The 23724-nt window shown below is 42.5% G+C and overlaps 1 protein-coding gene across 2 annotated transcripts; it reads left to right on the plus strand.

The window, feature by feature from the left end:
- Window positions 1-1870: 1870 nt before the first annotated feature.
- Window positions 1871-22243, plus strand: MFN1 (mitofusin 1). Of its 2 annotated transcripts, XM_066325765.1 has the most exons (18): window positions 1871-1953; window positions 2479-2600; window positions 3424-3559; window positions 4602-4764; window positions 5411-5535; window positions 6985-7093; window positions 8986-9093; window positions 9723-9876; window positions 10003-10070; window positions 14349-14470; window positions 15920-16046; window positions 16372-16476; window positions 17537-17639; window positions 18596-18825; window positions 19295-19450; window positions 19936-20132; window positions 21344-21478; window positions 22156-22243. In XM_066325765.1, the coding sequence occupies exons 2-18, from the start codon at window positions 2486-2488 to the stop codon at window positions 22223-22225; spliced, it is 2223 nt and encodes a 740-aa protein (XP_066181862.1). In that variant the 5' UTR covers window positions 1871-1953; window positions 2479-2485; the 3' UTR covers window positions 22226-22243. The 2 variants fall into 2 exon arrangements, with proteins under 2 accessions (XP_066181862.1, XP_066181861.1); XM_066325764.1 differs by lacking the exons at window positions 21344-21478; window positions 22156-22243 and having other exon boundaries at window positions 1876-1982; window positions 19295-20063.
- Window positions 22244-23724: the final 1481 nt, after the last annotated feature.

Below are 23724 nucleotides of genomic sequence, written 5' to 3' on the forward strand. Positions count from 1 at the left end.
GCTTCAAGGCATGCAAGGGTATTTGGATTTGACTTTTAAAGCTAAGGATAAAACTTACAGCTGAATGTTATCAATTAATGGAAGTTCTGATTTCCAGAGAAGTATTTCTGGAAAGTCTATGAACCACTTAGTGTTTATTTTGTTGTGGGAGGCAAGGCCATTTCTGTCACTTTGAAATGTTGATTTACTACTGGATCTTGTGTTTGTCATTGAAAAGGGCAACCTGAGGGTGTCTTGCTGTATTTTATTACTCCCTTGTATAGAGAATGACAGTATCTGTGGTAGAATTGCTGATTTCCTATTTTGAACACATTCTTCCTGGCTGGCTTAAAATGATAATAGCAATAATACACTTAACAAAACACTAAGATGATTTTTTTCTATATGGAAAATTAATTTTGTTCATATATCTCAAAGGGGGAATGCTGGTTCTCTGAAAACTCTGCTCCTGCTGATGGCATAGAGGTGGAATGACACAGCTGAGCTCTGGAGAGAAAGCTGCTCTGGGAGACAGTGACAAGAAGGAGAAAAAAGGCATTTAAAAAATCCCACAAGATAAGGGAGCTTAAGAAATGTGTGTATTTGCATAGACCAGCATTGGAAAGGTGGCATCCTGTGCCAGCACACAGCCCTGTGACACAGCAAACTTCCTTGTTGACATGAATAACTTCATGGATGACTTTGAGTTGGGTTATTTCTGATCTCTAAACTGGGAATCAAAACAATACCCCACAGGAATGTTGTGAAGCCAAACCATTCCGAACTAAAATGCAGGGTCCAAAGAGGAAATGTATCCAAGGTCATCTTAGGTTGGATTTTATAAATTAGGGACTAATGTTGCTATTTTCTTTTTAGTATCTATCAGAGAGTAAATAGAAGTGTGCAGAAGTAGCGTGTCTCATTTTAAAAGGGAACACAAGTACACTGCTAGCTTCCACGTGACCTGAATGTTAAGGAAAGTTATTAAGTAGTAGGAAAAACAGGTAATGGGTCTGGTAGGATCTGGAAGGCTGAAAGGCATGGCTGAGCCTGCCAAGGACAGGGGAGACATTTGGGTTATTTGGGTGAAGCACGTAAGTGGAAGGTGAGTGCTGTGACCGGAGTGCAGCTGCTCTGGTACCAGCACAAATCTGTCACCCTGAGCAGCTCAGCTCAGTCTGGAGTGGCAGAAATAAACTGTAGGGCCCAGGACTGGGCAGTATTTATTATTTTTCTCCAAGGCAGTAAGTATCAAATTCCAGTAGTTCGTTGATACCTGCAAGGTTCAGCTATTTCAGGAACAGCGTTCCAAGCAGAAGCTATGCAAAATCATGACATTGGTTTTGGTAGTGTTTTGTATCTGTACTAAATCTGTATTTGATTCTTTGCTTTTCAGACTTTTGAACCTTTAGTTTCGATGTGTTACTCGATTTTAGGGGTATTTTCCATCCTTAACAAATCTCTGTGTGTCAGATTCCTGGATCATGTTTCTTACTGAGCAAAAGACCTTTTTTTAATGTGAAAGATTGTTGACTTCAAAACAAAGTTTACATCCCACAAATTACTGCAAGACCTTAAAATACAGCCAGTAATCCTCAAATAACGTGTTCTCTAGCATGCTGTTGTCGCCGATTTTCCTTTTGGCTCTCGTTTCCTAATGCCCCTATATGAAATGCATATGAATGAAATGCGGTATCGGTGCACTTTAAGCCCTGCGAGCCCCGAGCGCTGTCACTTTGCGGACTTTGAGGCGATGCTCCCGCCGCTCCTGCCCGGCTCCATTTCGCGACCTGCCCGCGCTCAAGATGGCGCCGGCCGCCCTCAGCCCGCAGCCAACATGGCGGCGGCCGGGCGGGCGCGGAGCGGGGTCATGGGAGGAGGAAGGGGAAGTGACGCCCCCCCGTCCCGGCGGTGACGGGCACGGCCGGGGCCAGCGGGGCTCCCTGAGGGACAGGGGCCGGCACCGGCAGCTCCGTGAGAGACTGGGGGAGAGCGGGGGCTCAGTGAGGGACCGGGGCTATGCCAGGGCTCCATGAGAGACCGGGACGAGCGGGGGTTTCGTGAGGGACCGGGGCTGAGGCGAGGGTCCGTGAGAGAGCGCGGCTGAGGGAGGCACCGTGAGGGGCTGCGGCCGCTCGGCCTGACCGCGCTGAGCCGGGGCTCCGGGAGGGACAGGCGGGGGGACAGCGCTGACCCGCGGGCGGTGGGCAGGCCGGAGCCGTGTTTGAAAAGGGAAAGCCTCGTGTTTCCGGGACAGATAGCGCCAGGTCGGCCCCAGCCTGTCCCTGAGTCTCGCCAGCCGCTCTTGGCGCTTGTGGCGAGGAGATCAGAGTAAACAGCGCAAAGTGAGCTTACTGCCGTTTGGAGTTTAGAGCTTTGGTTTGGGGTTTCGGGCGGTTTGGTTTTGTTTTGTTTCTTACTGGCTGTGTGAGCAGTGTATGAGTTTTACTTAGCTGGGTGTACCGAGGGTTTGGTCACTTTATGCACCTTTCCTTGCAGCTGCAGCATGGCAGAAGCCTCTGTCTCTCCACTGAAGCACTTTGTGCAGGCCAAAAAGACCATCACTGCCATCTTCGACCAGCTGCTGGACTATGTCACTGAGGGAGCAGCCTTTGTGGAAGGTGAGCTTTCCCCTTAAACTCGAGAGCCTTGTCCTTTGTTTTGAGTATGTTTTACAGCAGCATAATGTGCCTTATGTTATCTGTTACTTTGCTGTTTATATAAGCATGCACTTTTAGAAATAGTCACATTTTTCATTTGACGCTAAGGGGTTTTTTTCAGCTTGTGCTGGAAGGAATGCCTGGCATGGCTACATACCTGAAAAGCTGATTAAGTCACTTGGCTGGCAGCCTGCTCGCCTTTCCATGAGGGTGAAAACTTAACCACCCTGGTCCTGTAGTTCTGTGCTGGTTTCTTTTGCATAGAAGGAAGGACAAACAGGCTCTCCCATTTTTCAGCAGAAGGGTGCATCAGTGATGCAATGCAGGGAACCACTGGTCACACCCTCAGAAGTTTTAGCAGCGTGGGACGTGTGTGGCCACACAGAATTGGTTGCTCATCATGCCAGTGAGCTCTGCAGGGGGAAGACAGCCCAGCTGAGCTGGTGTATCCATGAGGGGTCCTGGCTTTCCTTTCTGAAGGAAACAGGTGTCCCAAGGAGCTGGGCAAGTGAGCCCATCACTCACTGTGTTCACAGGGTTAGTGGATCAGTGATTGCATTGGCAATTGATCTGAAGTGATTCATGTCGTGATTTCACAGGTGCCTGTGGCAGAGCTGCCAAATGATAAGGGCTGATATCAGTGTCTGTAGTAGGGTTTTGCTTGTTTTGTTCAACCACTGTAATTAAAATTTGCACTTGGCCTGTTAATTACTCAGTACATGTCACATACCACAGAACACTTTCTCTGTGTGATTGCTTTTATGTTTCTCCTTTCTGTGTGTAGCCACATACAAGAACCCAGAGCTTGATCAGATAGCAACAGAAGATGAACTAGCAAAAATAAATGCATATAAAAAAAAGCTGGCAGTCATTGGAGAGGTGCTCTCACGGAGACACATGAAAGTGGCATTTTTTGGCAGGTAATGAACGAAATTGCTACTACTTAATTTCTTCTTCTTTTTTGAGTTTGGAAAGTTGGAGGTTGCCCTGTACTCCAGAAGAGCTTTTGGTTCTTTTTAAGCTGGTAGTTTTGTTTGTTTAATATATTTATTTTGTTCTGGACTCTTTCTGCTGAGGACTTTTTTTTTTTTGTATTTGATCAGAAGTGTTGAAGAGCTAAACTTGGATCTGTTCATGTTTCTGTGTATAAGCAGCTGAAGAGAAACAGAGATGGTTGCCTGGTTGGTTGTAACATCAGTGTGACAGATCTGTGTGATGATTTTAAGGACAGCAGTAGCAATGTGTGTCCACTTTGCTTCAGGGAGATTGATTTTTCTGTGCTTACATTTAAATGTGTGGTTATGTATTTTTGGAGCATGAATCTTCATGGTTCTAAAAATTCTGTAGTACTATTGGAAAAAATGTGTTACAATGGTCATCTCGCCTTCATTTTGCTAAAACTAGTTTAGTAATTTAAAGAAAAACTATAAAAAGTTCTGGAATAAAGAAATGAGTTATCTCTCAGCCTTGATATTTCAGAAAGTTAAAAGTTGAATACAAGCTGTGATGTGTGATAAAAGTTTCCCTTTTGCAAAGGCAAAAAGTTCTGAGCAAGAAAAGGAGAACTCAACTCCCCTCTGGCGTTTTGAATAAATTTGTGAACTGTTATACAGTGAGCACTGAACTTTTTCTGGAAGTAGCCCAAAAACAAGTTACAGTCTGTGTAACTTCATGCTGTTGTGTAATAATTAAACCTCAAATATTTATGGGTGAGGGGTAGAGGGTTAGTACAAAGTGGAACACTGCTTTGTCCTACTTCAGGGACTTCAAGTTGTTGCAGAAGGTGGAGCTGGTGACTGGTTCCTCTGAATGAGCACTCCCCACTCTCTCCTGGCTGCATCTTTGTACCCAAACCAGCTCTGTTGGGCTGATGGGCTCCAGGGGCTGCTTTCAATTCTGCACAAAGGTGTGCTTCATGCTGCGGTGCTCTGCTCAAAGTGCTTTTGTTTTCTGTCCCTCTAGAACAAGCAGTGGGAAAAGTTCAGTCATTAATGCAATGTTGTGGGATAAGGTACTTCCCAGTGGGATTGGCCATACAACAAACTGCTTCCTCAGTGTGGAAGGGACTGATGGAGATAAGGCTTATCTTATGACAGAAGGATCAGATGAAAAGAAGAGTGTCAAGGTACAGTTCTTGGATGATTTCATGCCAGTTTTCACAGGAATTGATTCTCAAATGGTCTCTTTTTAAGCAACTATTTTAAGTCCAACAAAAGTATAAGGGTCACTCGTTCTGCATATTTAAGTTCTTATTTAGGATGGAAGAAGGAACTGATTAAAGTGCTCTGCTCTGCAGTTTTTCTTGGCTGTTCTAGAGAAACAGCTAATGTGTGTCTCGTTGTACCACAGCATGTGCTGAGTGATTTATTTTTATAGGACTAAGTAAGTCCTGTTACTGATTAAGGATTTAGAATGTGCCTTTCGTTTGGACTTAGGGTGTTCATCTTATTGAACTGCTTACCCTGATATGTTAAATCTCTGAGGCAAAGTCATGGTGATGCTCCACAGCACATAGTCCAGCCCTGCAGGGAGCATTTGTGCCTCAAAAGAAACTCTTGTCTGAGTTTCAAGGCACAACTTGTTCTTTAGATGCTGGTGAGTTGAAGAGCTTAAAAAAAAAATCACAGCTATTCACCAGAGCAGAGTATGAACTCTGTTACCCTCTTCAAGATAGATCCTGTCCAAGTTTGCTTGAGAACTGAATTAGACTGGTTTACAGACTTGTTTGAGGTACATATTCACATTTGTCTTCTCTGTAATGCTCTCTCTAGACAGTCAATCAGCTGGCTCATGCACTTCACATGGATAAAGATTTGAAGGCTGGCTGTCTCGTCCATGTCTTTTGGCCCAAGTCAAAGTGTGCCCTGCTGAGAGATGATTTGGTCATAGTGGACAGGTATCTTCTTTTTTTTTAGTAAATATTTTCTTTAGAATATTAACCATTACAATGTTTAGAAAAGAAATTGGTTTAGATTGAAAATTCTTGAAAAGCTGTTTCGTTTGGAAGGACAGAGTTTGTTCTTTTGTATTTACAACTTGTCATCACCCTCCTGATTCTGCCCTTGTAGCAGTTGGAACAGGCAAGTGTCTTGTGACTGAGCTGAAAAAGGGAATAGCTTTTGGCTGAGGATACTCTACCTTTAAAACAAGCACTATGGGAGTGTGAAGAGGGTTGGTGCAGCAACAACCTTTTGCCCATTTCCTTTCTTGAAACGCTTCAGACTGATCATGTGAAGTATAAACAAACTTCATTTATAAAAGCTTTTGATAAGAGATGCAGTGCCTACATGCCAAAGTAATGGGTGACCTCAAAATGTAGTTGTGCCTATGTCAGCTGTGTGTGCCCTGTGCTAGGCTGGCATTTCCCATGTGTTGATGTGTTTAAAGAATTCTGGAAGTGGTTGCTTTGTCCATGCCAAATGCCCTTATTTCAGGCCACTGCACTATAACCTGGTGATAGCTTTTCAAACCTTCAGGTGATCTGTACCTGACATGTAAATCAACAAATACGGAATTTGAGAGTAAGTCACACAGGTGTCAGTGAATTTTTAAGAATGATTTCTTCACAAAAACAACACTCAGTGTGTATTCTAATAAATCACAGTGGGTTTTGTTCCATCTCTGTCTTGTACTTTGAAATCACTGGGAGTTTGTTATTATATTCTTGGGTGCATGATTTTGGGTCTGCACAGCCTCTGTTGCCAAAGGTAAAAAGTAAAGGGAAAAGAAACAAGCATGTATTCTGAGAGAGCAGGTACTTGAAAAGAGCAAATCATCCTTTTACTGTTAAATTGAGAAAATTTGAACCAGCAATAATCTAGGTGTTGCAAACATGAATTAATGCTCATATTCCACTTGAATTTTTTAAAAAACAGATAGCACTACAGTTTTAACTTCATTTTGGTATCTTCTTAAATCTGTGCACAGCTTGCATACCATATTGCTTTAAACTTGGACTTTATTAATGAAAAAAATATTTTATGAACTATGGTCTCTTCTGATTAAAACCAGGATCTGAAGAGGGGAACCATTGTGTGAGGCTTCCTGGGTTTCAGATGGCCTGCCTGTCACTTCACTTGGCAATTAATTATATGTGCATACTTACTCAGAAATTGCATTTTGGAATGAGTAGGTAGTCTAATGATCAAGTGACTGATAAATTCTGGATGGTCATTTGCTTGTGCAGTGTTTACCTTTGGTCTGAACTAGGCATCAGCCTCAAGATACAAACCTCTGTAACTTCTTGCAAGGCCCTTAGGCAATTCCACTCTGTTTTTATCAATTTATAAAAATCGACTACTTCTTCACTGTGTAAATAAGAGTTTGTGGGTTTTGTTCTCGACAGCCCTGGCACAGATGTCACCACAGAACTGGACAGCTGGATTGACAAGTTCTGCTTAGATGCTGATGTGTTTGTCTTGGTTGCCAATTCTGAATCAACTCTCATGAACACGGTATGATGTGCAATGATTTTATGCTACTTCTTCATTTAAATATTCAGCAGTTCCATAACCAAAATAGCTGAGACCTTTACAGAAGGTGAATCACTGCACTTGGATCTTGTGAATAGGATTTGGGGGTGGGAGGCAAGAAGTAATGTATATCCCTCACTAGGAAAAGAAGAACAAAATTTAAATTTCTTACTGGCTTGGCTTTCTCTGCCTTGAGCATCATAATTTTCCTTCCCAGTTCAGTTGTGCTTTTGATAAATAGGTGACAGAGTGCTTGTCTTGCCTTGCAATTCGTTGGTATTTGTTACCTGAAAACACTTACATTATCACAGAAATTGTGGAGTAGTTTTGCAGTAATCTCCAGTTTTGACAAAACTAAGTACTGTGGATGCTGAACATAAAAGGTTTCTGAATTATTGCAAGTGTGACTACCAGAATACAGAGCAATGCTACTGAGAAAATTCTTGATTTTTATTAAGCCTACTGCAGCCAGATAATATGCTCTGGTTGTTCTGAGGATAGTTCTGACTTGAAAGGTCTGAACTTTCTGTCGAGACAATTTTAATACAATAAAGAACTGAGTGTGCAAAGACAGTATTTCTTTTCCTTCTAGCAAATTAGAATAGTTTGGCAGAAGTCTGAGAAAGACTGTAAGTTTAAAAACATTGCATTCCATCTTCTGAGCTGAGTCCACAAAGAGTCAAGTACAAGAGATGTAACTCAGAAGAAAAAGAAAATTCTTAAAACATTCAGGGCAAAGAGGATTTGGCACCACTGTGGCCATATCTTCTCTATTATGTCACAAGTGACATTTTTAGGTTTTTTAATGGACAAAATCTGTAAGTTGTTTATATTCTGTGTATAACAGTTGTTGGGCTCTTCTCATTAAAGGAAAAAGAAAAATTATTTCAGTGAAGATCTCATTGCTATATAGACAACATAAGTTATCCTGCAGATAAAGCTTTTGACAACTATGTTCTCATCCTCCTTAAGGAGGATGCCTCTTACCATAAGAGGTTTGAGAATACTTGGCATTATTCTGCCACACCACCAGAGATTTTTTTTGTGAAAATGTGATTCTTCTACTATTCCCTCATAAATTCTCCTCAGACAAAATTCTGATTTCTGCAGCAGTGGTCAGGTTTGCACATGCTTGTTCTCAGCTGATGGAGAACAGTGGATCTCCAGTGCTGTGTGCAGGATATGTCGTGGTGTTCCTGCTGCAATCTGGAAAAGTTTATGGCTGCCCAGACATCTCTTCTGTTTCAGCTTTGCTGAGTGGGGCCTCACTCCATCACCACTCGCCCATTATGACTCTGTGAACAGCAATAATGGGTGGTAGGTGCAGTCAAGAGACCTAAATACACCTAATTTTCTTAAATTAAGACACTCATCAATTACTTTTTTTTTTTTTTTTTTTGCTGTGTCTCAACCATAGCTCTTCATGCAGGAAATGTTACTTCTCTGTAATTCAAGCTGATGTTGCCTAGCTGAAGAATAATTAGATGATGTATTTATTACCTGGATATAAATCCAGATATTACAGGTTAGCAGGAGCATTTTGGTACTTCAGATAAGGGAGACTTCATTTTTTTAGTCAGGCATCAGTGTTTTTTGAACTATTTTTAAGAAGTTTTCTTAGTTTGTATTTTTGCCAATTTTTAAAGAGAGTTGCAGTGTCTTTGACTTTTAGACTGGCATCAGTTTTAAGACATTGGATGACTTTTGGACTACCCCAAGCCTGCTATGTGCTGAGCACCTGTGAGTTTTAATACTGGTGAATTTTTTATAATAATCTTCTGAAAAGCTGTATAAATTTAAGAATATGTTGGAGAAGAATGCTTGACTCTGGTTTGAATGTCTAGGGAATTTTCTGTTTGTGCTTTAATTTTTAGGAGAAACATTTTTTCCATAAAGTGAATGAACGACTTTCCAAGCCAAACATCTTCATCCTTAATAATAGATGGGATGCCTCTGCATCAGAACCAGAATCCATGGAAGATGTGAGTGAATTGATGGCTCTTACATGGGTTCACAGTTAATATGTATTAATATGGAAACACCAGCTTTGTCTTATTAATAAAAGGCTAAGTTACATGGTCAGAAAATGGAAATAACCTATTCCTCATTATGACCAAAAAGCAGCTTGAAGCTCAAATTACAGTACATGCAGACAAATAGTAAAATGGGAGAATTCTTTAGCACCTTTTTCCTCCACTGTTAAGCTTGTTTTTTAATCTTATATGTATTATCTTTTCTTTCTGCAGTGATAGTGCAGCCTGAAGGCACAGTTTATACATTTATACCTGCATAGAGCAGCTGGGAAAGTGCAGCATTAGATGGGAACAGTTTGGATTTTCAGACAGTGAGAGTCATTCCTCCCTGTATGGGGAATAAAGAGTTTCCCCCAGTAACTGGCTGAGATCTCTGGCTTACGTAAATACAATTGTAGGAGGAAGTATTCTTGTGCCCAGGTCTGCTTAAAGGAGTAAAAGCAGCTGCTGCCTCTGGAGTGTTGGCAGGCATCTGCTGTCAGAGGGGTGCTTCAGCAGCTGGTTTTGCCTCTGATGTTGTGATGTGTTGGTGGCTCAGTTTCTGCCTTTCCTCCATGAGCTTTTCCCCTTTCCCACAGGTGCGGCGGCAGCACATGGAGCGCTGCCTGACCTTCCTGGTGGATGAGCTCAAAGTTATTGATCCTGTAGAAGCCAGGAACCGCATCTTCTTCGTTTCTGCAAAAGAAGTTCTGAGTGCCAGGAGACAAAAGGCCCAAGGAATGCCAGAGGGTGGTGTGTAGGAATTCCTGCTTTTCCTCAAATGCAGAAAAATGCTATAAAACCCGATCAATATATTTAAGATACAGTCCCTGCTCTGAGGTACTGCTGTCTTCCTTATGGTCTGTTGTTTTTTCACAGGTGGAGCACTTGCTGAAGGGTTTCAAACAAGATTCCAGGAATTTCAACATTTTGAGCAGATATTTGAGGTATTTATGATGGGCTTTTTAGACTGCCTCTTTTTTTTTATAGAGATAGCTTTTTCTTATGCTTAGCTTAATTATACTGAGCATTATCCACTTTAGCAAGTGGAGGAGCGTAAGGTGTTTAAACCAGCTGCAGCTTTGCTTTTTCTGTGGATTCTGTTCAAACTTCCTCACCTTGAGTAGCAGGTAGTTGTTGAAAAGGAGAATTGTATCAGTGAAGGAAGGAACCAAAACTCTTAGTTCATGTTTTGAGATCTCAAGATCAATATAGTCTATGTAAGAAGAAATTACAGTCTTGAGATGTGTATCATTTACAGCCATGTGCTGGTGAATGTTTGCAGTAAGAAATTCAGTTTCTTCAATGTAAATCTAAAAATTTGCTTTTATTTCTAAAGGCAGAGTTTTGAATCTATCGCCATTATGTACCTCTTAGCTCTGTTACTCTGAGTATTAACGCTCTCCTTGTGTCCTTTGTGCTGTACAGAATCCGCCTCAGTTTAACCATATTCACAGCTGGAGTTCAGAGTTTCTACAGAAGTGGGACTTCCTAGACAGTTGAGTGGTTTCTTTGTGATAGGATCCATTTGACCTGCTGAATTTGATTACTTTAATTAACTAAAGCCATTCTGGGATATTTTACCAAGGCCTCTTGGGTATCCCTCAGTAGTTCTGTATTTGAGTATTTTTAAAAAAATCAAACTGCCTCTGAAAAGTATTTGTTCTTGCATTACAACAAACCCATTTAACCTTAGCAATATTGAATTATGTAGTGATGTGTGTATATGAGAGAGGTTTTAAAACAATAGCTTGATTCAGTCTTGCATAAGGAAGAAAATGTCAGACTAAATTTACTCCTTATCCACACTCATATGAGAGGTGACTGAAGTGTTGAAATGGTGGCTTCAGGGCGCTGGCAGGGCCTGGCTCCATGAGACATGACATTCCTTGTGTCACTAGCTATAGTCAAACATGCATGCTTTTTTGTAATTTTCATCCTCAGAACCATGGTAGGAAAACTTTGAGCCAGCAGGAAGGAAGTGGAAATTGAGCTTCTAAATCAGTTGTTGCTCTTCATTGTATTTTGCCATCTGCTGTACCCAAAGCTTGTTTGACAAAATTTCTTATAATTACAGTTAGATGCTCAGTGATTAGAATATTACAATATGAAGATGGATGATGACTTCCTAAATGATGTGATGCTGTGAGTGCTCAGCACATCTGTAAATCAGATGTCACAAACTCCAGTTGGCCACCACAATGAGAAATACACGTCACAGGATCACAACCATGACAAGTTTCTGTGGCAGAGGCTGGGACAAGGAACAATTCTGTGACAGCACTGAATGGCCTTAATTCAACCTTTTTTCTTATTTCACAATATGTTACATTTTTGCACACCTGACTCCAGCAGTGAGAGTGGATTCTGTAGTGTTTTTCCCTGCTCAGCTGTGTTTCATCTTAAAGTCATTATTAATGGCTTAGAGTAGGGGTGTGCTCCCATCATTTAAAGAGAAGGACAACTGTGCTGAATTAAGATTGCCAAAGCAATTTAAAATTTGAGTGCTTGCTGTTGCAGCCTCTTTGAGGTTTTGTGGCAGTTTCCTAAGTTACAGTGGCAGTTTATATGATTTTAAAGCAAGGCTGAGACTGAAATGGTTTATCAGGTCTGAAGTCTTCAGACCTAATACTCAAATTACTGTCACCTGAGCTGATAAAGTAGCTGACATCAGCATACTGTTGTCATCAGTTCTGCTTGCCAGCTCTAGGCTCTGTATTAATGAGGAATCTCAGACTGCAGGAAGAACTTTGTGTGAAATCCTCACTGATGCTGTGTCTTGTGCTCTGCCAGACCAAACTCAGATGCTGTACAGCCTAAGCCCTTCTGCCTAAAGCACTTTGCAGTTACTCTGTTTCCTGCCACGGGAGCTGCAAGTCCCAGCAGCCTGGATTACATTCCAGTGTGTGAAAAGGAAGGGATAAGAGCACAGATGCTTCTGTCTGTCCTCATCAAACACTGACTCCTCCCCTCCCTCAGTCTGCCTTGCCTTTATCTCCTTGTCCTGTGCAGGTGCCCTCCTCAGACTTCCCAAACACCTCTCACTTTTTTGTCCAGCTCACATCTCCCAGTAATCTGTCACTCCACATGTGCCTTGCTCCCCCTGGCTGTACCTGCTGGGTTTGCTCCTCCTGGATTCTCTTTACCCTGCTTTTGTCTTCACTAAAATTGGACAGCTTTTCCCCCTTCTCCATATGGGCTGAGAAGAACTATTACTTCTCCAGTACTTCCACATTCCTGATTTTAGTATCAGTTCCCTGATGGGAAAGCCTGTTTAATCCAGGACTGATATGAGCTCAGTATAGATAGAATCTTTGAAAGAAAATGTAGAAACAACCACCAGCGCTACTTAGTTGTGGTATGAGAAAAAATTGGACTATTTTTGAAAGGCTTGTAAGATTTATATAGACTTTTGTGTGAGGGCAAAAATCATTCCAAAACTAGATGAAACATGTTTGTCTGCAAAGCTCAGAAGTTGCTAAAAAAAAACCTGGTGCAGGCATTACTGGAAACACTTGCAAGCAGTGGGGAAATTAAGATTTTAGAGATTCATGTAGTAGTTTTAAAAAGTGGTGCTACTGTGTATATTAGCTGTATTGCAACAAAGGAAAGGAGAGAGGCAGTCTTAAAGCATTGAATTCTTGGATCAGTTCTGAATTTTTATACTGGGGAATAATAGAAAGTAGTCAATGTATTTGCTGAAATTTTACTGTGAGGTACAGCAAAGAAATGCCTGGGCCCTGCACTGTGTGCAGTAGTGCCTAGAGGATATCCCACATAAAACCAGCCCCACCATGCCTTAGGTTGGGGTGCTTCTCAAGTTTCTCAAAAACAGAAGTGGTGTGGGAAGCACAGGAGGAGGGAGGCAGGGTGGAAAGGTACTCCTGGCTGTAGAGGGGAGTGAAGGCAGAGCAGGAATGAGGCAGCTGCTGCAGAGCCCTTCCCCAGCACTGCCTGGGGATGGAATTTAGAGCAGGCTGGGCACTTAACAACTGTCCTGTGCTACTGGCAGTGGGCTGGAAGGTGCCTGGTTTTGGTTAGACTGTTGAAACACAGTTTATCTTGGTTTCAGTAAATACTTATTACAGACTAACAGCAAAACTGCTGCTGTCCCCCTCTTATCTTTCCCCATTGTTTAACTAACCTTTGTGTTTTTCCTAGTGCTCTAACTTGGATTTTCTGATTGTGTTGTGAGTGATTGTCATCCTTTTATCTACCACATACTAATGTTGGGAAGACTCTGCTCTGTGCCTAGTCTAGCTCTTACAATGTGCTGATATTTAAGAAACTCTGGCCTTTCATTGCTGATTTCTAGATCTGCTTCGTCGAGGAACAGGGACTGTTTTACCCATTCTGTTTATTTTGTTTTCATCTGTTATTTTTAGATAGCCAAAATTTGTAATTGCAGCATATGCTAAGGTCATAGGCAAGTCTTCTAAAAGCAATTTAAACCTGTGCCATGAAAGGTGAATCCACAGATGGAGAACAGATTAAAAATCCCATCAATCTGGTTTAAGGAAATCAGCTGCTCCCTTTCTTCCCCTCAAACACAAGAGCTCTTCAGTCACCGTCCTGTATTTCTGAATTCTGTTCAATATTTAAGGTTGATTAGGAGTTGTATTGTTAGAGCATTTTCTACTTAGTCATTCAACACTTCAGTGTTATGCAAACAAGCTGATATTTTAAGGACTACTTAACATTTGTTTATCCTGTGAGAAAACCCTTGTTTCTTATTCCTAATTGAATATTTTGTTCCTGGATGGCCAATATTGACATGAGAATGTCAAATTTTATTGACAGAATTGCCTCTTGAAAGTTAGGCTGTGTAGTGCAACAAAGAAAACTGAACCCAGAGCATATTGCTAGCATTCATATTTGACACTTGTAATTCTAAATAGATACTTCTGAAAATTTCCTGAAGAGATAGATTTATTTTATGTATTCATCCAAGTTTTCTTTTTTTTTTTTTTCATTATTAATTTATTTTAAAAGAATTAAAACCTATGCACATTACTGTGAATGGACACGAAGGCAGATTTGCTGCTATAGACTCATTTGAGATTTCATTTTCTGTTGCCTTTTAATTTCTTTATGCTTTCTCCCCTTTTACTTCCCACTGGTTTAAGTTCATGGTAAAATTGGCAGCGTGTGCTTTCTGACAGTGAAATTCCTGGTTGTGTTGGCATGGAATTGCAGTAATGTGTTGTGGCTTGGGCCCCTCGCAGGAGTGTATCTCGCAGTCAGCCGTGAAAACCAAGTTTGAACAGCACACTATCAGAGCTAAACAGATAATAGATACTGTGAAAAACATTATGGACACCATAAACGTGGCAGCAGCAGAGAAAAGGTAGGTGGGTGGGAGGGCTGGTTGGATTTGGTTTGTCCAGATCATCTGAGGAGCCAATTCTGTGCTGGTGGTTTTCTTGGGCCATTATGGACTTTTAAAATTCACTTTTTCTGGTTGGTAAGAAGCAATTGCCCTGGTGTGTCAATGTGTCAGTCTTACCATTGTTCACTTGCCCACTCAGTTGTGTTCTTGGTCTGTGACTTCTGTACAGGGATCTTGGTTTAATTGGTGTCCTTCATTACTGACTTGCAATCTGTGTTTTCAAGCCTTTTTTTCAGAAATATTTAAAATGTTACTTTTTTCTAGTGGTACCCAGCATTTCAGAGGTGATGTTTATGCCTGCTCTACTTCCATTAACAGTTACAGTGAAGAAAAAAAATGGAAGTATGTAGATGCTTTAATTTGCAAGTGATTAGAATACTGTAAGGAATGAGATGAGCCCAAGCTAACAGAAGCTTGGCCTCTGGCCCTTTCCAGATTGCATCCTTAAATATCATTATTCTGTCTTCACTCATGTAATCCTTTAGTGCTAATGATAGCAGCTCATCTGCTCTGTCTGGTAGCTTCATGTATCCTTTGAGGTTTACATATGTGTGCAGTTTTTCCTCACTTTTGTTGCCACCCTGTGTCTCTTGTACACAGTGAACTTGCTGTCACGATTAATCCTTCCCATCCATCTCCTTCCTGCCTGTCAATAATATGTCTGTGTTTCCGCAGACTTCACTGTGCTGTCAAACACAATCATCCCCCTGAATATGTCAGTTTTTACAGACTGCCTGTTTACTGACTGACTTGTCTCACATTGTCAGATCCCATGAAAACATGCTGTGAAATGTTTGAAAATATTCTGATATTCCACCTCTCTCTGTCAGTCGACTTAACCAAAATGTCTGTGGTGACACCTCTTGGTCTGAATTGCTATTTGTTGTTTCTGCTGGCCCTTCAAGATGAAATTGCTTCAGGTTTTCAGGAATTTTTGTTTAAGTGATAGGTCAAGGAATTCTAAAGAGGCTTGTTTGTGCCAAGGTTGGTTTCTGCCCTGGCCCCTTTGCTTTGCAGGGTCATCAGACTCACGTCACTGTTCAGGAGTGGTTGATGTTGTTTGTGAGCAGCAGTTTGATCAGATCTACCTGTTTTTTTTAAATCAGGGTAGACAAGTTATTAAAGGCCTCCAATTCCCCACACCTTTTTTAGCTGATAACAATTCTGACTGGAAGTGCTGGTTTTGAGTCGTGTTTGCCCAGCACAGCCTTTGAATGCTGGTGCACATGGAACTGGCATGTACAGCCCTTGTGGAGCAGTGCCTCTACTTTGGGCAGCCAGTGTCCCTTGGCATTCCCCCTGGCTGCTCAGAAACCATCAGCTGGATGCTCCATGCCTGCTTAAGGGCCTGTTTCTTTCCTGGGGGATTACATGGTGGTGATGGTGGTTTCCTTTCTGCTGGGGTAGAGTCCTTTCCATGGAAGAGCGAGAAAATCGGAAGGACAGGCTGGACTTCGTTCGAAATCAGCTGAACATTTTGACAGAAGACACCAAGGAAAAAATCAGACTTGTTACTGAGGAAGTGGAGAGCAAAGTAAGTCAATGCAGTGGGCACAACCTCCCAGATCCAAGTGTTTGCCTCCTCTCTCAGGCAGCTCCTTATGGAGCCCACCCATCTCAGGAAATAATGTTTGAAGTGTCAGACTGTTCCTTTTTCAATTAAAAAAAAAAAAAAAAAAAAAAAAAAAAAAAAAAAAAAAACAAAAAAAAAAAAAAAAAAAACCACTAAAAGCTTAAAATGGCAATCTTTCCTGACAGGTGATGGAATGATTTCTTGGGACAGTTCATGCAGTAGTCTGTTCTCACTCTGTCTGGAAAAGGTGGCAGAAACATTTTATCTATTTCCTGTGTTCTTCCAGGTCTCCTCTGCCATGACTGATGAGATTTGCCGGCTTTCAGTTCTAGTTGATGAATTTTATTCTGATTTTCACCCTTCTCCTCAAGTACTGAAGCTCTATAAGACAGTAAGTTTTTTTGACTGGTTTGAAGCCACACTTCTGTCTTTCCCTTAATTTCTATTCTGTATTTTTATAACTTGCATAGATTTTATGTGACTTTGTCTGAGCATTGCAGGATTTTTGCTTGCTGACATGTGCATATCTCTACCAAAACTGAAAAAGGTTGACAATATTTTCTGCTTTGTTTTTAGAAAGAAATTAATTTTTTCAGCATCTTTTTAGTAGTAGAGTGTTTTCTAATTTCAAGTCTTCACTTCCAGTAATAAGACTTTGCATAAATAATTTTCACTGCTCCTAAAATCAAATAAGTTCAAAAATAAAATGAGCTTGTAAATAACCCAACACTTTTAATAAAAACTGGTTTGGTTTTTTTTTTAACTTTATAAATTAATCCTCAAACTTAGTGCTTTAAATTAAAGCACATATACCTGTGTTTGCCTCTTGTGCCCAGACTTTGCTGATAGTGGTGACTGCCACAGCTTCCCCCTGGAGTCACAGAATGTTCTGAGTTGGAAGGGACCCACAAGGATCACCGGGTCCAACTCTTAAACAAATGGCTCACACAGAGATCAAACCCACAACTTTGGTGTTAACAGCACCATGCTCCAACCAACTGAGCTCATCTCAGGCTGTCCCAGCCTGGCTGATCACCTGGGAGTGCTGCATTTGCAGGACAATCTGTGCTGTTTGACCTCAACAGAGTATCCTGACCCGTGGGAGTTGGTGGCCTGGGTTTGTCCCTGTGCAGAGCAATGGAATTGGCTCCCATCAAATGATACAGTAAGGGCTTTGCAGGGCAGTAGGTTTGCTTTTCACTGTCACAGGTTATTGAAAGTCCTATAGAAGTCTTGTTACACATTTTAATGTTTACAGTTCTAGGGAAATCCTTCCTGTGTCACTTGAGTTAGGTTTTCAGTCCCAGTTGGAAAGCATGTTATTTCCATGGAAACAAACTTTTCTTCTCACTGTAAATAACAGTGCTTAGTGTGACATATTCCTGCTCCATATAAAGTAACTGATTGGCTAAATACAAATTGATGTGTTTGTGTTCTTTCTAACACTTCAGGAGCTGAACAAACACATAGAAGACGGTTTGGGAAAGAACCTGGCTGAGCGCTGCTCCACTGAAGTCAACCAGTCCATGCACCAGTCCCAGCAGGAGATCATTGGTAGGAGGAGGAATGTTAACACTTCACATTTAAAGGAGGACAATCTAAGAAAATTCAGTTTTTAAAGAATTTTCCTTCTGATCATGTTTAACATTGATGCTATGAAAGATAAAAGAAAAGCCATGATAGACCAGGACTGAGTGTTTAGCTCAGTCCGCTGTTCTTAATACTAACCAATAGCAGATGCTGGGGGAGAAGAATAATGAACCAGGATAAATATAGCGATCCCTCTCCATTTTAGGGACTTTTGAGCTGATACACTGCATCTGGATTAATGGCTTAAGCAAGTAGTAATGGACCTGTCCTCTGAAAACTCACTTAATCCTTTTATAAACCCATTTAAAATTTGGCTTCCACAAAATATACACCATATACACTAATTAATAGAAAGTGTTTCTGCAGTATAATGCTCTCCCTAGGTCCCTTCAGGCCCAGAATGCAAAACAGTTCATTTTACAAAGGATTTGTGCATTCCCTTTTTTTTTTAATAAGCAGTAACTTTATTGCAGATCCATCTCTATTTGTCCGTTGCTGGTAATAAAAGATTCGAGCAAGATCATGAAATTATGTGAACCTTTCTGTCCTCTTATGTAATAATGTTGCCTTTTCTGTGTGGCACCACAGAACTGATGGATAAATCAATTTTTTTTCTTACTCCATCTCTATCTTTTGACCATTGATAGAGGTCTTTCAGTTAATTTGAGTCTTTTTTTCCAGCAGTGCTTCCTTGGTGAATCGATTTTTATGACTGTTTTCTTGTATCAGAGCAATAAATTCTGTGCTCTGTTAGGGTCAATCCTGCCGAAATGCCACTGATTTTACAAATAAATAAATAATGAACTGGTCAGTTTAGATTCTTTCAATTGACAAAGCTGGTCAGCAGTGCAGAGATACTGCTTGTGAATGTGCTCTTCTTCTAACATTAACTCAACTTCACTATTTGTTCTTATTTCTAGAAAATCTGAAACCATTGTTGCCTTCTAATGTTCAGGATCAGATCCACTTGCTAATTCCGTGCAGGAAGTTTGACCTGAGCTATGATCTAAACTGTCATAGCCTGTGTGCAGATTTTCAAGAGGATATCATGTTCCACTTTTCTTTGGGATGGACTTCTCTTGTAAACCGTTTCTTGGGTCCTAAACAAGCTCAGAAAGTACTCCTGGGATTAGCAGATCCAAACATACATGTGAGTCCTTCAGAGCTTGGGCTGCCTTGGGCTTACCTCGATGAGAATATACTGACTTTTACTCTGTGCCAGTGCTATTTACACGCTCCCTGCTACCTTTCCTTAGATCCATTGTGTGAAATATTTGTGGTGAGGGTTGTTTTTATTGGATTATATTCAGGATTAGAATGAAACAAAAAACTTCTTCTAAGTTGTTACACAAGTTAGTTTTCCTTTGGATTGAACCCATTGAGGAGCCTATTCCATTTGTAATATTTGGACCCTTAGGTCCGTACCAGCCCTACACAGGCCTTTATTCTCTGTTGGAGGAACTGTCTCAAAGCGTCCACTGCTCCTCAGGAGTCTTGTTCAGATCCCTCTGCTGAAGGGTTTCCTTGAAGCAAATCAAAGCCTGAATATATGAAAATACAACCCAGCCGTGTAGTTCCTTAATGCTTCAGACTGAGGCTGCCGTGTTCCCATGTTGTAGATCCCTCGTCCTTTAGCCAGCACCCCATCAGGCGCCAGCCTTCCCGCCGTCACTCCCGACAGCGCGGCCCAGGACGACTTCATGGTTCCCTTGGTGCTGAGCTTGGCCTCGCTGACATCCCGGACCTCCATGAGCGTCATCGTTGTTGGCGGAGTGGCAAGTAGCACTGGCAACGTTCCCTTCCCTGCTGGAAAGGGATGGCAGAGGCTGAGCTGCTCTGTCCTGCCTGGGGCGTAACAGTGTGCCATGGACTCCACACCGGGCCGGATGAGCACGTGCAGTGCCCTGCATACCCACAGTCAGCTCATGGTGGGAAACCAGGCTGATCACTGTGAGGGTAGCTGGGCATATTCTCTGTGCCATAAATCTGTGTTCAGTGCCTGAATTAAATGGTGATTTGATGGTACCTCCTTCAGTTTGAAAGAGCAGCAAGGCTTCTCTAACATTCACATTCTCTGTGCCATTGGGGACCAGCTCATGTGAAAGTAGCTGTACTGCTCTGCAGTAATAATATGGAAAACATTTATTTTCTTAAACAAGTCCAGTGAAAGGGCTGTGGAGATGATTTTTTAAAAATGGGTGGAATTAGCTTTTATTCCATAGGTCAATTTGTTTAAGCTAATGAAGATTTTGCTTTTCAGGTTTGGAAAACCATAGGCTGGAAACTGATCTCCATCTCCTTGAGCATGTACGGGCTGCTGTACCTGTATGAGAGGCTGACATGGACCACCCGGGCCAAGGAAAGAGCCTTCAAGCAGCAGTTTGTCAACTACGCCACCGAGAAGCTGCAGATGATTGTCAGCCTCACCAGTGCCAACTGCAGCCACCAGGTGCAGCAGTAAGTGTCACACGGGCTGGCCCCTCACTGGGACAGGCTATTGTCACCTGCCCTGCATGATGGCACCTCGAGTGTCCCTTGGGAGGGGCTTTGAAGAGAGTTTAGAATGCCCACCTGAAAAGGCCAATACCTGCATTTGTGTGTGGTGCTCTGAAGATGGTGACTCCTTGTCCAGCCCCTTACAGCAGAGACATGAAAGATTGTTCTAGTGGAGGCTGAGTTGCTCTGCCCTTGGAGTCCCTGGAAGGATGAGCAGAGCCTCTGCCCCAGGGGCTGCTATAGTCAAGTTCTGAGCAGCCAGTGCTGGCTCTTGTGCACTGCAGGAGATGAACTTTGATAGCCTTTCTGAGCCTTTCTATTCCCTGAGCTACACAGGAGAGGTGTTCTGCACCTGGGGACTAGAGGGGGCATTAGCAGACCTAATTCTCTGAAGTAATAATTCAGTCAAAACACATAGTTTCAAGAAGAAGCTAAGGAAGACCATCAGCCAGGTATTGCTTGGGAGAGACAGGTGGGAAAGTGTTTTGGAAATAGGAAACGAAAAAAATGGAATATTAAAAAGTTAAGCTTCAGTAAAGGAAAGAGATCTATCCCTGTGTGCAGCAGCTCTGTGAGGACATGGAAGAGCTGCACTCAAACCAGTGCTCCAGTAGAGAGGGAAGGATGCTTTGTCTCCTGTATGAGAGCTCGGGTGCTGAGCCCAGACTGGTAACGGGGTTGGTTTTCCCTTTGTGTGAGGAGGAGTCTTGGAACATTGGGAGCACATGCCTAAGGAGGGATGTAGGATGGGGATCCTCAGTGGGCAGGCCTGGAGCACTCCTCACCCTGCACAGGGCTCCTGTTCTGTGAGCAGGCACTGTGTGTGGCACAGGGTGCTGAGCCTGGCAGTGTGGGGCTGCTCTGGCACCTCCTGCCCCATGGCTCCTCCAGAGCCCCATCTCAGACTTGGAGCTGTTAATGTTCTATGAAAATGGCCAGGCACAATGTAGGCATAGACTGACGTGCATTTCGTGTGTTGAGGGTTTCTTTTTTAATTTAAAAAGTACCCAAATTCTGCTTTCTGCTGTTCTGTAATCCCGTAACAGCTGGAGGTTTATATGCTGTGTTTTGCATACTGCGATGCCAGGTTTTATTTCTTTTTTTTTTTTTTTTTTTTTTTTTTTTAGCATAAACTTCTGTAAATCATGATTATAAACTTGTTTTCACTTTAGGGAAATGGCCACTACTTTTGCTCGGCTCTGTCAGCAGGTGGATATTACTGAGAAAAACCTGGAAAAAGAAATAGCTAGGCTTTCCAAAGAAATAGATCAGCTGGAGAACATACAGAGCAGCTCCAAGCAGCTGAGGTAAGTTGTGGTATGACTGGCCACAAGCATCTCTTAGCCCTGCTGACTTCAGAGTGATCAATGCTTGCTGTTACTCTGGAGTTGAATTGGTTAGTTCAGGTGCAGAAGGGGGTGCAAAGATACCCTGAACAGCTCTGGGTAAGTTAAATAAATACATGCTGCTGCTGCTGCCTCAGTGAATCAGCTAGCCTCCGGAAATATTATTTCTTAGATCACATTTACCCTTGTGTGGGGGACAGGCCTTTGACCAGAATTTTAGTCTCCTCTTTGTAACTTGAGGGTGGCACCTTCCCAAAGCCCCATTCCCAGAGCAGAGCAGCTGTGCTGTGTTGAGTCAGCCAGTGCAGTGCTGCTGCTGCCAGTGGTGGGTGTTTGCAGAGGAGGAACTTCCAGCAGTTGGTGGTTCAGGGATTTGGAAGCAGCCTCGACTGTAGTTTCCTGTTCTTTCCACCTGCTGAAAGGCTGCCCTGGCTCTGGGCTGCTGATTCCTGGCCTGGCACATCCACCACCACTGGCAGGTGAACATCTGCCCCCACACAGCCCTTCTAAAAACCTGCTTTGACGTTTTCTTAGTGCTAGGGTGTCAGTAGAGGAATAGAAATGAAACACTGATGTCAGTCCTGTCTTGGGGATGCTTGGGCATGGAAGTAAATCCCTTGCTTTTGTTTGTTTTACAGAAATAAAGCCATTCACCTTGAGAACGAACTAGATCGCTTCACAAAACAGTTTCTTCAAAAGAGTAAATAAAACATCATTGTGAACCTTCCTGGTGCTCCTTTGTAGGGCAAAGTTGAAATTTTACAGGTGACACTTCTATTCCATGGAGTCATTTGAAATTATTTATATTTTTAATATTACTCTGGTGACAGTTGTTGTAAAACTTGGACGGTTGGATGGTGAACCATACAGAAGAGCTGTGATATTCTTGAGTGTTATGTTCATTTTTCAGATTTTTGGGTTAAAAATTACCTTTAAACACTAAATTTTTTGAGCACTTGACAAAACCCCAAATCCTCACTGGTTTTTATGAGTATGTAGCAGTGGCAAGTCTCTCACGTCCTGGCATCCAGGACCTTAAGGCAGGTAAAGAGCTTAGCCCACTCTCCTGCTTTGCTGCTTAGGAATTGTCCAGGGATGGAGCGTGCCGGTTTTCCATGTGGGTGGGATTTTGTTTAGTGAAGGGAAGTACAAAGTGGCATGGGGAAGGACTTCTGACATGTTTGGAAAGCAGGTGCCAGGGTGCTGGGCAGCAGAAGATGGGGGTGAACTGCACTGAGGACATGCAGTGGCTCCCCTGGCAGTGCTTCCATGGAAGTGAACCGATTTCCTGCAGTTGGTAGAGCAGTGGAGTGTTCCTTTGCCCATGGTTAGAACCATGGTCAGGGGGCTCAGGTGTGGGCCAGGCACAGCAGGGTTTGCTGAGGTGGTTGGGCAGGAGTGGTGCAGGTTGGGTAGGGAAGCTCAGGGTGCCGGGAGGGACCTGCAGCTCCTGCTGCATTCAGGGAGCAGGACGTGGGGAAACCCCCTCTCCCTGCCCAGGGCCTCTGCTCTAGAATAGGTCTCCTCCTCTAGGTCAGACTCCAGGCAGCTGTGCTGGAGACCTTTACCTTTGCTCACCTCCAGCAAAGCCTCTTTAGAAACCTTCTGCTGTTGCTGTCTGCAGTCATTCAACATCTACTTTTTCCTAACTAGACTTTTTAAAATGATTTTAAAAGAAAAGCCTTTTCAGAGTATTTATATATTTTTATGGCAGTGTTAACACTGACTAAGTTAGATTGAGCTCTAAGGTGTAGGAGTTTGCTGTTTTCCAGTAACTAAATGCTGTCTCTTCAGGAAATGGGTGTAAGATGTAATGCTAAAGGTGTTGAAGGAAGACACCACCAGTGTGTACAGGTGTTCATTCTGACTGTGCATGGGGAGTCCTGGGGGTTTGAGGGGAACTGTGGCATCCACCCTGAGTAACTTTGCTGTTGGTGGGGGCACAGCTGTGTATCAGTGCTCTGTTTGTGGAGCATTTGTATTGACATTGTATCAAGATAAAACTTGCAATGCATGTGTTCTACAGTTATTTATTAAAAAAAGTCCTACCCCTGTGCTCCAGTAAGTTCTTTGGCAGCTCTGTCCCAGGTGGGGACCTGCACATCTCTCCCACAGGTAATGCAAACCCAGGACAGGGCCCAGCTGCTGCTCCATCCCCATCCCAGGCCAGGGGCTGCTCTAATACAACACTGACAGCTGAGCCAGGC

Source organism: Sylvia atricapilla, chromosome 10, assembly GCF_009819655.1.
Source record: "Sylvia atricapilla isolate bSylAtr1 chromosome 10, bSylAtr1.pri, whole genome shotgun sequence".
Lineage (NCBI taxonomy): Eukaryota > Metazoa > Chordata > Aves > Passeriformes > Sylviidae > Sylvia > Sylvia atricapilla.

Coding starts and splice junctions, on each gene's coding strand:
- MFN1 (XM_066325765.1), top strand. CDS start 2,486: ATGGCAGAAGCCTCTGTCTCTCCACTGAAGCACTTTGTGCAGGCCAAA. Junction 5,536..6,984: donor GATTTGGTCATAGTGGACAG/GTATCTTCTTTT, acceptor TGTTCTCGACAG/CCCTGGCACAGATGTCACCA. Junction 9,877..10,002: donor CCAAGGAATGCCAGAGGGTG/GTGTGTAGGAAT, acceptor GTTTTTTCACAG/GTGGAGCACTTGCTGAAGGG.